The following is a 14,978-nucleotide window of genomic DNA, read 5'->3' on the forward strand; positions in this document are numbered from 1 at the left end:
ATGAAAGGAGAAAGGGGGAAAAGAAAGGGAAACGAAATAGGATCCCTGCCTTTAAGGAGCTGTTGCTAATTGGCAAGGATATAAATACATGCAACATTTATTATCAATACATGAATTTTAAAGACAGGACATGAGATAACCCAGAAGGGCAGGGCATTACTATTACTAAACGAGAATTTTATGAGTCAGCAGTAAGAGAGTGGAAAAGATAATGTATTTGGCACCAAGAAACCTGGTTTTGGCTCGTGGTTCCAGAATTTTCTAGATGTTTGACCCTGAACAGGGAATTTAACCTCTGGAGCCTCAATTAACTGACTAGTAAAGTGATAATGGTGGCTAATAAACTGATGGGGCCGTGAGGCTCAAACAAAATAAATGAGGAAGTGCTTTGTAAACATAAAATCCCGGGAAAATTCAATGTGCTTACTTCACAAATATTTATTTAGCAACTATTAGATTTCTTCATATACTGATAACATATTTATCTGGCACATAATGGAATAGGAGCTCATGACAAAGTGTGAGTTGCTTCTGGAGATGCAAGAGGGCAAACACCACAATCCCCTTCTGGACCTAACTGCTTCTCACTACAAAGTAACTTTGCCTGATCCACGGGCTCAACTTCATTCCAGGAGAAACTGGGATCCTCCCTCAGGCAAAAAGGCCTGGACCTTGCCTCTCTTACTGAAAATTTGGCTTATAGCACATGGTTAACAAATACTTGGTAATGAATGAAGGAAAGGACAGGAAACAAAAAATGAAAGAAGGAAGAGAGGGAGGGAAGGGAGAGAAGAAGGGATGGAAAGATGGAAGGAAGGAAGGAAGGAAAATAGGAGGTGAGGGAAGGAATGCTGAATTATATTAACCAGAAATATTTTATCTCCCAGAGAGAGTAAAAGGACTATACAGTGGCCCTACAAGGGGAGATTCTGTTTTGCTGCAGCTTAGAGTAGAAGAATTTGGTGTGTCCAGATCCAGACCAATGCCTTACCCACAAATACCACTGCTTTCTTCCCTATGGGAGGCCCAAAAAGGCCCTTCCGCCGTCGATCCAGCTTGGACATGATGATATCCTGGGTCTGACTGGCTGAAGTTCTGGCAGAGAAATTGATGCAGTTGGGCAGATAAGTATTTTTGGGAAGGCGGAAAAGGAAGTTGTTGGTGATGACTGATTTGCCAGTGCCCGTGGGTCCTACGAACAGCATTGGAATCTCATGGTCCAGGTAGGTTTTCAAGAAGAAGGACTGCCGGGCTGTTTCCATTGTGGGGATGATGAGTTCTGAGACCTGTGCCACAAAGACATGGTGAGTCTTGGTACTGAGCCCAGGAGATTGGGTGTTGGAATTCAGGAGACTTGGGTTCTATCCTTACTATCCATTCAGCTCCATCTCTTATTTATCTTTATGATTTTGAGTATTTTACCTCTCCAGGGGCCTTAGTTTCTTCATCTGTAAAATGGGGATAATAATGGCACCTAGTTCACTGAGCTGCTTTGAGGATTAAATTAAATCTTGCACGTAAATATGGGCATTTTAGAGATGAGGAAAGTCTGTTTTAGAGATGAGGAAACTGAGATCCAGAGCTCACTTACACACCAAGTAAGTGGAAATGCAAGGATTTTAATTCCAGCTTGTCTGATTCCAAGGTTTATATTCTTAACCACTGAAATGTCATATTATAAACACCAATTACAGTAAGGATGGGTCTATAGCTACTGCCGTCTGAGACCACTGCTCTGAACCAAGCTGTCTGCCTTGCCCCAGGAAAGATCCACCTCCCATACGCCACCTATACTGCTTGTTCAAGAAGGGTTAGGTGTGACCCTTGACCCCCATTCCCTGTGCTTGTTCCTCATCTGCTTTTCCTAATGCTCAGATTCTTGGTTGTTCCTATTAACTCCTTTTCCAATATGGAAACTGCAATACTATTCCTGGTATTCAGGCTCCAATTGGACTCTAAGGGCTTGGTCTTGAGCTCCTGGAATCCCTATTACTTATATGTCTACTACTTATATGTCTAGACTAGAAGGGGCTAGTGAACATGGAGCCACTGTGTTGTGTAACTCTAGGGAGCACCATTCACACTATGGGTTATGTAAATGGTGCCCCTAAAGCAAAACTAGACCATAATGCAAGTGGCACCAACAGGGACTGTGCAACATGGTGGCCTTGTGTATATTGGTAGACAAAGTCTTGGCTTCTTTTGATATGTAATTTGATCAAAGTAAAAGGAGCAGATAGAACAAAGGAATTGAAGTGGTGAGGAAGAGAATTAACAGGTGTTGAGCTATGGATGTTTTGCCTCTGTTATTCCCTGCAGCTTTCCCAATAACCCTCTGAGGCAGGTATATTATTAGCTCACTTTTTCAGATGAAAAAATTGAGACTGGAGGATGGCTGGTTAACTTGTCCAAAGCCACATAGCCAGTAAGTGATACTGAATGCAGAACCAGGTACCAAGACTAGGAATTTAAAGCAGGTTTTGTTTCATAGATTTTTATTTTCAGGGGCTAGAACAATTTTTTGACAAAGGAAAAATTCCCAGCAGAACTAAAATATTTTCTGCATTGGACTTTTATTTGTATGAATCCAGCAAGATTTCAAACCCCTGGAGCTCAGGTGATGAAGCTCTTTAAGGAGAATGAAAGTTTAGGGCCTCAGTGCTGTGGGGTTCTTTACAAGACTCAGCCTCCAGGGTGTGTCCTGAACTCAACACACATTCACTCCTGCTTATTGCACCCTTTCCACAAGCAGCTGTGCTCCTATCTGGTGTCTGACTTTGTCATCAATATTTCCACTTTCCCATCCACCTCCTACTACTCTATCTGGGGCCTGAACAATCTACAATCACCCCCAGAAAGATAAATTATGTCCACTAGATAACTGTAAATAGAGGCATGAAATTCCACATCTGGAAAAAATTTTCCACAAAGAAATGAGCAGGAGTTGTAGGTGAATTGTCTGCTAACCAGAAAATCTATTAATCAGCACCCATTTTTCTGAGAATTCTGATTAAAGAAATCTTTCTCTGGGGATTTTAAAGAAAAGGCAAGGATCTTTTTGGCTGAGATATCTGAGAGGTGGATTGATGACCATCTGGCATTATAGACAGTGATAATAATCAGAATAGCAACAGCATAATCTAGCACACAGTGTGTGCCACAAATTCATGTATAATGTCTTCAATCCTTGCAGCCATCCTTTAGGTATTTTTTTCTGCTATTGTGTAGTTGAGTAAATTGAGGCAGAGAGAGTGAAGGCTGAGTAAGGAATCTGGGACTCTCTGATTCTAAAGTCCATGTTTTGAAGGCTCAATCCAGCTCATGTTTGAACCTTTTTCTAAAGTAAGTTCTTAAAAATGCTAACACAGACCTGCTGTTAACCTCTCCACTTTGCTGAATATCAGGTCATTACCAAAGTTCCATGGCCAATAACTCTCTTTTACCTTTGCATCTGCTGGGATATTTTCCTCCTCTTTGGTGATATACTCTGTCCATGTGTACCAATGTCCACCACCTTGCTTGAGGAAATAAAAATCATAGATGCTTCCTGGACCCAAAGAAATAAAATAGATTATTAGTACATCAGGGGTTTACATTTCATATTTGAGGTATTTAACTACCTCAGCCATAGGCATCTGAAATGAATAACTACCAGTACTGGCATAGTTGTATAACGGTATAACCTGGAACAACACCTTTTAAAGAGTAATAACTTTATTATATGTATAAAAATAATAGGTGCTAATTATACAAATAATTATTCTTAATAATATAAAGAGGAAGTATTGAAAAGAACAAAAAAGAAAGCAAATCGCTCCAAATCTCACATCTAGAGATAACTTTTTCCTTCCAGTCCTCTCTCGAGGCACACAAACATATTAAAGATGGAAGTATAGGTAGATGAAAGAAAGGATTTTATTAGAATAGGATCATTTGATATTATATATCATACACTATGTATATATATATGATTTATATTAATACAACATAAAATATAATAATATATATTTTTATATATTATACTATTAAAAATAAAAACATTAAATCTAATTTTACTTAAATTAGAAGAAAAGAAGACTAAAATGAAACTGAAGGACCTGCTGAACTTCAGATAATCATTATTCACTACAAGAGATATTGGTTCCTAAAAGTGGTTTCTTTTTTTTTTAATTCAATTGAGGTATAATTGACAAATAACATTATATTAGTTTCAGGTATAAAATATAATGATTCAATATTTATATATACAGTGAACTGATCACATTATAAAATTATATTTATAAAGATTGTATATATAATATATAATGCATATAATGTCAAATGATTCTATTCTTATAAAATCTGTCACCATACATAGAATTTTTTTTCTTGTGAGGAAAACTTTTTTTTAATTGAAGTACAGTTGATTTACAAAGTTGTGTTAGTTTCAGGTGTACAGCAAAGTGATTCAGTTACACATATATATGTATATATGTATTATTTTTCAGATTCTTTTCCATTATAGGTTATTATAAGATATTGAATATAGTTCCCTGTGCTATACAGAAGGCCCTTGTTGATTATCTATTTTATATATAGCAGTATGTATATATTTTTTAATAAATTTATTTATTTATTTTTGGCTGCATTGGGTCTTCGTTGCCATGTGCAGGCTTTCTCTAGTTGTGGTGAGCGGGGCCTACTCTTCATTGCGGTGAGCAGGCTTCTCATTACGGTGGCTTCTCTTGTTGCAGACCATGGGCTTGAGGCACACAGGCTTCAGCAGCTGTGGCACGTGGGCTCAGTAGTTGTGAATCGCGGGCTCTAGAGCACAGGCTCAGTAGTTGTGGCGCAAGGGCTTAGTCGTTGCGTGGCTTGTGGGATCTTCTGGGACCAAGGCTGGAGCCTGTGTCCCCTGCATTGGCAAGTGGATTCTTAACCACTGCGCCACCAGGGAAGTCCAGTAGTGTGTATATGTTAATCCCAAACTCCCAATTTATCCCTCCCCCTCCTTTCCCCTTTGGTAACCATAAGTTTGTTTTCTATGTCTGTGAGTCTATTTCTGTTTTACAAATAAGTTCATTTGTATCTTTTAAGAGTCCACAAACTAGTGATATCATATGATATTTCACTTTCTCTGTCTGACTTCACTTCATATGATAGTGTCTAGGTCCATCCATGCTGCCATAAATGGTGTTATTTCATTCTTTTTTCTGGCTGAGTAATAGTCCGTTGTATATATATGCACCACATTTTCTTTATCCATTCCTCTGTTAATGGACATTTAGGTTGCTTCCATGTCTTAGCTATTGTAAATAGTGCTGCTATGAATACTGGGGTGCATGTATCTTTTCAAATTATATTTTCTCCAGGTGTATGCCCAGGAGTGGGATTGTTGGATCATATGGTAACTCTATTTTTAGTGTTTTGAGAACCCTCCATACTGTTCCCCATAGTGCCTGCACCAATTTACATCCCCACCAACAGTGTAGGAGGGTTACTTTTTCTCCACACTCTCTCCAGCACTTATTATTTGTACACTTTTTGGTGATGGCCATTCTGACTGGTGTGAAGCAATAACTCATTGTAGTTTTGGTTTCCATTTCTCTAATAATTAGCTATACTGAGCATCTTTTCATATGCCTCTTGGCTATCTGTATGTCTTCTTTGGAAAAATGTCTATTTAGGCCTTCTGTCCATTTTTTTGACTGGGTTGTTTGTTTTTTTGATATTAAGCTGTATGAGCTGTTTGTATAGTTTGGAAGTTAATCCCTTGTCAGTTGCATTGTTTGCAAATATCTTCTCCCATTCTGTAGGTTGTCTTTTTGTTTTGTTTATGGTTTCCTTTGCTGCGCAAAAGCTTTTAAATTCAATTAGGTCCCATTTGTTTAGCTTTGCTTTTATTTCCATTACTCTAGGAGATGAATCCAAAAAATTATTGCTGCGATTCATGTCAAAGAGTGTTCTGCTTATGTTTTCTTCTAGGAGTTATACAGTATCTAGTCTTACATTTAGGTCTTTAATGCATTTTGAGTTTATTTTTGTATATGGTGTTAGAGAATGTTCTAATTTCATTCTTTTACATGTAGTTGTCCAGTTTTCCCAGCACCATTTATTGAAGAGGTTGTGTTTTCTCCATTACATAGTCTTGCTTCTTTTGTCATAGATTAATTGACCATAAGTGTATGGGTTTATTTCTCGGCCTTCTGTCCTCTTCCATTGATCTATGTGTCTGTTATTCTGCCAGTACCATACCTTTTTGATTACTGTAGCTTTGTAGTATAGCCTGAAGTCAGGGAGCATGATACCTCCAGCTCCATTCTTCTTCGTCAGGATTGCTTTGGCAATTCTGGGTCTTTTATGGTTCCATATAAAATTTAGGATTATTTGTTCTAGTTCTGTGAAAAATGCCATTGATAATTTGATAAGGATTGCATTGAATCTGTAGATTGCCTTGGGTAGCATGGTCACTTTAACAATATTGATTCTTCCAATCCAAGAACATTATATATCTTTCCATCTGTTTGTCCATCTGTCTTCAATTTCTTTCATCAGTGTCTTACAGTTTTCAGAGTATGGGTATTTTGCCTCCTTAGGTAGGTTTATTCCTAGGTATTCTATTCTTTTTGATGCAATGGTAAATGAGATTGTTTCCTTAATTTCTCTTTCTGATATTTCATTGTTAGTGTATAGAAATGCAACAGAGTTCTCTATATTAATTTTGTATCCTTCAACTTTACCAAATTTGTTGATGATCTCTAGTCATTTTCTGGTAGCGTCTTTAGGATTTTCTATGTATAGTGTCATGTCATCTTCTAACTGTGACAGTTTTACTTCTTTTTCAATTTGGATTCCTTTTACTTATTTATTTTTCTTCTCTGATTGCTGTGGCTAGGACTTCCAAAACTATGTTGAATAAAAGTGGGAAGAGTGGGCATCTTTGTCTTGTTCCTGATCTTAGAGGAAATGATTTCAGCTTTTCACCATTGAGTATGATGTTAGCTGTGGGTATGTCATGTATGGCCTTTATTATGTTAAGGCTTGTCCCCTTTACATCCACTTTCTGGAGAGTTTTTAATCATAAATGGATATTGATTTTATCAGAAGCTTTTTCTGCATCTATTGAGATGATCATATGTTTTTTATTCTTCAATTTAATGTGGTGTTCCACATTGACTGATTTGTGGAAATTGATAAATCCCACTTGATCATGGTCTATAATCCTTTTAATATATTGTTGGATTCGGTTTGCTAGTATTTTGTTGAGGTGTTTTTGCATCTATGTTCCAAAACAGATCTATTTGAGTCCAAAGTCTATGGTCTTTCTGCTTCCCCAAACTGAGGTTGGAGACCATGAAAGTAATGCCAAGTCTTCTGCTTATGTGATTTTCTCCTGTACTGTTCAGCAGCTCTGTAGTATGAGTGGAAAGAAAAAAAGGGGTGGTGTATTGATCCAAGATAGAGGTTTTGCCAGGTGTGTTTGGCAGGAGGACAAGGGAAGGAGGGAGCAGAGGTGCTGATGAGAAAGAAAGGTGGAGGAGGTGGGCCTTGGGGGCCAAGCTGGAGGGGAGGGCTGGAGGGGCTGGTAGGCAGGGAGATAGCAGAAAGGTTGGGGGGGAGGCAGAAGCCAGTTGTAGCAGAGCTGGAGAGTTACAGGGCTACAAGGTTGTTTGTGAGAAGTCAGGATGCTTGAACTTGGATTCTGAGTTGCCTTCCCACTCCACCAATTCTTCCAAACTACAATCATAGTACCCATCTGGAACCACTCCCCACCTTCCCCACAAAAGTGACACAAAGTTCCTATGATCCTTTTTCCCAGTGAAGTCCCTGCCTCTGTAATTGGTGGGTGTCTTTTTCTTTTTTTCACTTTAAGATGAGGAGTGGGAATAAGAAGGGTGTCAGGGAAGGACCTGGCCTCCCATCCAACTGTTCCTTACTGACTCACTGTGGGGCCCCGGGTGAATGACTCCCTTTTCAATTTCCTCATTTAGAGAATGCCATGAGAAGTCTATGAGATACTGTTTGCAAAGCCTGCAGAATGAAATAAAATTTAAAAAAAAATAAGAGAAAAATCTTCTGAAGTGGACATGGAGAATTACCCAGGCCCTGGCAAGACAAATGCTAGGCCATGTGATTCACAGCAGCAGCGGGCATGACAGGGCCTGCCCCATTGCCCAGCCAGCCAAACTGTAAGCACAAGTGACTTGCTTCTCTCTCCACAGGACTCGCCTGTAACTGGCCCAAAGAGGGCAGGCTTGGTGGTTGTAGGGTGTATGTGTGTGTGAGCGAGAGAGAGTCTTGAGCTTCAGTTAAAGGGATGAAACATTTCAGTCCATCAGTTCAAACATTTCAGTTCATCAGTTTTTTCTGTGATGAAAACTTTTAATATTTACCCTTTTAGCAAGATGCTTCTTAATTCAAAAATATTTTTTTAAGCCATTAGGGCTTGAAGTCATTATAATTTTAAAAATAATTTAATCCAACTTTGTTATTATATTTTAACTTTTTATTGTGAAAAAATTAAAAAGTACACAAAAATAAGGAGAATAGTATAATAAACTGCCATGTACCCATTATCTAGCTTCAATAATCTTCAACATTTTGCAACTCTTGTCTCATTCATTTCCCCAACACCAACCACCACCATATTCATTTTCCTTCCCTCCTCACGTCCTCCCTCCCTTTTGTTTTCTTTGTCTGGAGTATTTTGAAGTAAATCCTGATATCACATTTCATTTGTAAATACATGTGACTCGATGTTAGACCAGTTTCATTGATTCCTTTATGAACTATGACGTGATTAACGCTCACTCTTCCTTCTCCTCTCCTTTGGTTCCTTTTATTGTTCTTGATGATATAACTTACTTTTTCAGGGATTATAACACTGACATTTTGTTCTGCAACTATAATTCTCCCATTCCTTAGTCTTAGGTCTCTATTTAAATAGGTTCAACACTCAAACTCAGGGCTTTTAACACAGACTATTTAAGAGTTTTTGTTTTGTTTTTTAATTTGACATGTACACTCTGCTATGTTTATTTATTTATTTTTATATTTTATTTTGGCTGCGCCAGGACTTAGTTGCAGCACGTGGTATCTTCGTTGCGGCATGCAGGATCTTTAGTTGCGGCATGTAGGCTTCTTATTTTCGGCATGCAGGCTTCTCAGTTGCAGCATGCATGTGGGATCTAGTTCCCCAAGCAGGGATCAAACCCGGGCCCCCTGCATTGGGATTGTGGAGTCTTACCCACAGGACCAGCAGGGCAGTCCCCAAGAGTTCTTTATCTTGATTGATTTGTTAGTTGGCTGATTTCATTTTGTATTTCCAAGAAGGGACTTATCAGGGCTCTATTCTCGCAGACCTTGCATGTTTGACAATGTCTACCTTTTGTATTTGAACCGTGACTTGGCTGAGAGTAGTATTCTTATGTCACATTTTCTTTCCCTCAGAATGTTGCAGACCATTGTTCCAGTGTGTTTTCTTGCATTCTAGGTTGCTGTGTAGAAGTCTGAGGCCCATCAGATATTTCCACTTTTATTGATTTTTCTTTCCTATACAGATGTGTGATGGAATGTCTTTTATCCTGGAAGTCCAATAATTTAATCATATTATTTCTTTTGGTCAATTATTCTGTATCAGTTTTTCTTGGAATACAGCATACTCTTAAAATTTACAGAAGCAGTTCTTCATTTTAGGAAAAAGTTCTGCATTTATATCTTAGTATATATTTTCTACACTATTTATTGGGTTACCTACTAAAGGAATTAGCACTGTTTGGTCTCCATATCAATCATATTCTTCATAATTGCTCTTAGACTTCGTCTTCTGTAGCAAGTGTAGTTATGTGAAACCTTTTCTTTAAGCCATTTGTTAGCTGTCTAGACTTGTATGCTTTATTCCTTGCTGGTTCTAATTTATTAGATCATTAATAGCATTGTTTAGCTCTCAATTTGTTTCTTTGGTTTCTCAACCCCTCTTTTTCTCTGATTCTGTGGTTTTATCACCTCATCTACAAACTTTTAAATGACAGATTTATTAAGATATAATTCACGCATGATATAATTCACCCATTTCAATTGTACAATTCAATCGTTTACTAAAAATACATGTATGTATGAATATACTAATATTCACAGAGTTGTACAGTCATTACCATAATCAATTTTAGAACATTTCATTGCACCAAAAAGAAACCTCATACCTCTTAGCTGTCACCTCCCAAATCCTCTTCTCGTCCCTCATCTCCCCGCTTGCCCACAACACTAGGCAACCACTAATGTACTTTCTATCTCTATAGATTTGCTATTCTGGACATTTCATATAATTGAAGTCATCCAATAGATGTTCTTTTGTGATTGGCTTCTTTTACTCATCATAATGTTTTTAAGGTTTATCCACGTTGTATCATGTATTATTACTTCATTTCTTTTTATTGTTGAATAATGTTTAATTGTATGGATATACTATATTTTATTTATGCATTCATCAGTTGATGGACATTTGGATTGTTTCCACTTTTTGGTCATTATGAATTATGCTGTTATGAACATTTGTGTACAAGTCTTTGTGTGGACATCTGTTTTTATTTCTCTTGGGCATATATCTAGGAGTGGAATTGCTTGGTCATATGGTAACTCTATGTTTAACTTTCTTTTGTTTGTTTAACTTTTGAGGAACTGTGAAATGCTGTTTTCCAAAGCTGCTGTACTATTTTACATTTCCATTATAACATGTGAGGGTTCCAATTTTCCCACATTCTCACCAACACTTGTTGTTTTCCATCTTTTTTATTATTCTCATTTCAGTTGTGAGTTGGTATCTCTTGTTTTTGATTTGCATTTTCCTGATGGCTAATAATGCTAGTAATGTTGAGTTCTTGTCGTGTGCTTATTGGCCCTTTATATATCTTCTTTGGAGAAATGTCTATTCAGTTACTTTGTCCATATAAAAATTGTGTTATTTATCTTTTTATTATTGAATTATAATACTTCTTTATACATTCTATATACAAATCCCTTATCAGATATATGATTTGCAAAAAAATTTCACCCATTCTGTGAGTTGTCTTTTTACTTTCTTGATGTTGTCCTATGAAGCACAAAAGTTTTTAATTTTGATGAAGTTCAGTTTAACTATTTTTTCTTTTGTTGCTTGTGCTTTTGGTGTCCTAAGACACTGTTGCCTAGTCCAAGGTCATGAACATTTGCACCTATGTTTTCTTCTAAGCTTTCATAATTTTAACTCTTGAATTTAGATCTTTGATCCATTTTGAGTTAATTTTTGACTATGGTGTAAAGTAGAGGCCCAAATTCATTATTTTACATGTATATATTCATTTATTCCAGCACCATGTGTTGAAAGGATTATTCTTTTTCCATAAAATTATCTTGGTACCCTTGTCAAAAATCAAGTCACTATAAATATGAGGGGCTTATTTCTGGACTCTCAATTCTATTCCATTGATCTATATATCTATCCCTTTGCCAGTAGCACATTGTTCATCTATAAATTTTAAAAATTAAATTTATATTATTACTAAGTTCTTGCAACACAAATATTTTATGTTTCTTAGGTCATGTTTTTCTTTTAGATTCTCATTCTCTGTCTCTGTCTCTTTCTTTCTGATGTTCTTATTCTGACATAATCAGGTAAAATCTTGACATTTTCCCCACCATTATCTAGGGTGAGTTTATTTCCCTCACTTTCTTGGCCACAATTCAAGGACTGGTGTGTGGATTTGTGTGGATTTCTTTTCTGTAGCCTGAGGGTACAGGGGTTGGGAAAAGGAAATACTCAGTTGCCCTTGCCAGGAAACCTGGGTTTTGCACTCTCTTTCTAAAATTTGGCCAATTTTCCAGAACCATGGGTCCATCCCACTCCCACCCCAGTTAGAGACATGACTCACTCCTGAAAAATTCAGCTCACATCCCCCACCCAGCATGGAGCTCTGGAAGATGCAAACCCTGGTAGTTTCTCTCACTCCTAATAAGGTCCTACCAAATTATGGAGGGGTTTCATGCTCAAAGGTTTCTCTTAGACATTTTTTTTGCAGCTGTCCTGTCACCACTGCCGTCTGCTTTTTCCACACTGGTGATTACCAGTGAGAACTCTCAGAATTTTGTCAACTCATCCCCTTTCCTCTCAGCATCACTTTTAGAAGGACAATGGGGTTGTGGGTTCTGGGTTGAGAGATACAACATGCAGGATCTTTTGTTTCTCTCCTTATCTTCTACCTCTCAATGTTTAAAGAATCAGGCTGTAACTGGGAAATTTTTAGGCTTAAACTGTTGTTATTGTTCATATCATTATGTATTATAGGAGAGAGTTTCTGTTATCCTACGTCACTGTGCAGCTCTACTAGAAGTCAATCTGGTACAACACTTTTAGAAAGCAATCTGGCACTATGCTTACAGAGCTACAAAAATGTCTCTACTCCAAGTCAGAAATCACATTCTGGGAATTTATCATAAGGAAATAATTCATAATGAAAATAATCTCTATACATGAGTATACAGCACCACCTGTGATAACAAAAATTTGAAAATAATTTACATGTCCCACATTAGAAGACCAGTCAAAATTATGTCTTATAAAATGAATGGAATATTTTGCAGTCATTAAAATGACAATTACATTATTTACAAAACAGAAATAGATGCACAGACATAGAAAACAAACTTATGCTTACCAAAGGGGAAAGGAGGGGGGAGGGATAAATTAAGAATTTGGGATTAACAGATACCACTATATCTAAAATAGGTAAACAACAGGGCCTACTGTATAGCACAGGGAACTATATTGAATATCTTGTAAAAACCTGTAATGGAAAAGAATCTGAAAAAGAATAGCCATATGCATATATATGTGTGTTTATATAAATATATTTATATATATATAAAACTGAATCACTTTGCTGTACACCTGAAGCATTGTAAATCAACTATACTTCAATAAAGAAAAAAAGAACTAGGGGCAATGATGTCGATGCGCATTCTAGAGAGATGAAGTGACCTTAAGAAGAGAATTCACATTATCTAGAACTAAGAGGAAGATAATGAGATATATACCCAATTAATACTTAAGTAAAATAGAAAACTAAAAAATGAAGTTTTAAAATAAATTATCTATTAAATACTTAAAAATGATAGCTACAAAATCTAAGTATTAATATAGAAAAATGCATTCAAGAAACAATGACAGATAAAATAGAAGAATAAAAAATGGAATATATGCCATTATGGCAACTATATAAAGAGATGAAAGCAGATGGACAAGATAGAGAAAGATATTTTGAAAAGTGAAATACTTGTGATAGTGTGGTATGAACAAAAATATTTTTGATCATTTTTATTTAATAGAATTAAATTGTTTTTATAATAAAAAAGAGATAGAAAAAGCATGATTCAGAAAAGCATTTATCCCCTTCTCTTGCTCATGTTATTAGCTAGAGTTAATTTGTGGCTTGATACAGGAACATTTCGGCCAAAGAGAAAAGGTCCAACTGAGTAAAAGTGGATTTACTGCTGTGTGATCTTGGCCAAGGTTACCATTTGCATATCTGTAAAATAGGCCTGATTTTATAGAAAGCTTAGAGAATCCCTGTGGAAGGTGAATGAGATATATGTGTCAGACATTTAGCATAGCTGTGGGCACACAGAGAGGCACTTGAGAACATTTAGCTCTAGGTCTGTTTGGTCCTCATCAGAGTAGTGCTCCTGTTCGCTCTGCACTGTGATTTTAACTCAAACTCTGATGCAAGTGCAGGGGTGGAATGGGGAGAATAGTAGTAGAAATCCAGGAAGACAAATTAGTTCTATCACCTCTGACCACCACCTGCCCCAGCTGTTTTCCTCGCCTTCACTTGGGAGAACAAGATAAACTTCAACAGAGAGGTGAGTGGGTTTTCAAAAGACACACAATGGGGGACTTCCCTGGCAGTCCAGTGGTTAAGACTTCACCTTCAAATGCAGGGGGTATGGGTTCGATCCCTGGTCAGGGAGCTAAGATCCCACATGCCTCATGGCCAAAAAACCAAAACATAAAACAGAAGCAATATTGTAACAAATTCAATACAGACTTTAAAAAAATTAAAAAACAAACAAACAAACAAAAAACAAAAGAATAAAGGGAAATTTAGCACTTCTGGACAAATAAAGATCAATGTTAGATGATGTTAACCCAACTTTGAGGGAATCCCCAAAGGACTGCTGGCTTTCCTTAGTGTTCATTCCCCAACACAGTTCCTTCAGCACTTATTTGAGAGATCCATGTGCCCCAAGGCTCCTAGATCATGAAAAGCCCAGAAAACAACATCCCATGAGGTCAGAGAAGGCCTCCCTGGAGCTCTCACCATGAGAATTTTAAACCCTGTGGAAAGGCTAGAAAGACATTTTAAGCTTTTTAAGATGGTAATAAGAAAGTAAAATCAAAGCCAGATCAAGAGGCCACATACTACATGATTCCATGCATTTGAAATGTCCAGAAAAGGCAAATCTATAGAGAGCAGATGAATGGTTGCCTGGGGCTGAGGATGGGAACAGGGATTCATTGAAAATGGGCATGAAGGATCTTACTGGGGTGATCAATGTTCTAAATTTGTTCTAATGTTCCTATATTCTAAAATTGGATTAGACAGTTGCACAACTAGGCAAATTTGCTAAAAACCACTGATTTGCTCACTTAAATGAGTGAATTTTATGATATGTAAATTATACCTCAATAAAGCTGTTATATTAGAAAGAATTCACCCTTGGCAATTAAAACACATCTTTGGATTCAAATGGGTTCTGTCTAGGAGCTTTGTAATTGCCTATTGTACAATACTTAGGAAGGCACAAGAGAAAGGAGTGGAATAATGTCACTGAAAACAAAGACTAAAAGAAGCTAGGCAGAATCTCCTCTAACTAAATAGTAGATGAGCTGGACTGAGAAATTTTACCTCAAGAGACTGCATGAGAAAGAGCAACAGGCCCACTGGGTATACTCCTAGTCCCCCCTC

General features: G+C 37.1%; 1 protein-coding gene across 1 annotated transcript in view; it reads right to left on the reverse strand.

Annotated features, from left to right (window-relative positions):
- DNAH3 (dynein axonemal heavy chain 3) overlaps window positions 1-14,978 on the reverse strand; it is a 203,145-nt gene that overhangs the window by 56,958 nt on the left and 131,209 nt on the right. The window contains exons 41-42 of the mRNA XM_061209863.1: window positions 3,444-3,547; window positions 992-1,286 (exon numbers count right to left, since the gene is read on the reverse strand). Of these exons, the coding sequence (XP_061065846.1) occupies window positions 992-1,286; window positions 3,444-3,547 (399 nt within the window). The remainder of the gene's footprint in view (window positions 1-991; window positions 1,287-3,443; window positions 3,548-14,978) is intronic.

The sequence above is a fragment of the Eubalaena glacialis genome, chromosome 13 (genome assembly GCF_028564815.1).
Source record: "Eubalaena glacialis isolate mEubGla1 chromosome 13, mEubGla1.1.hap2.+ XY, whole genome shotgun sequence".
Taxonomy (NCBI): Eukaryota; Metazoa; Chordata; class Mammalia; order Artiodactyla; family Balaenidae; genus Eubalaena; species Eubalaena glacialis.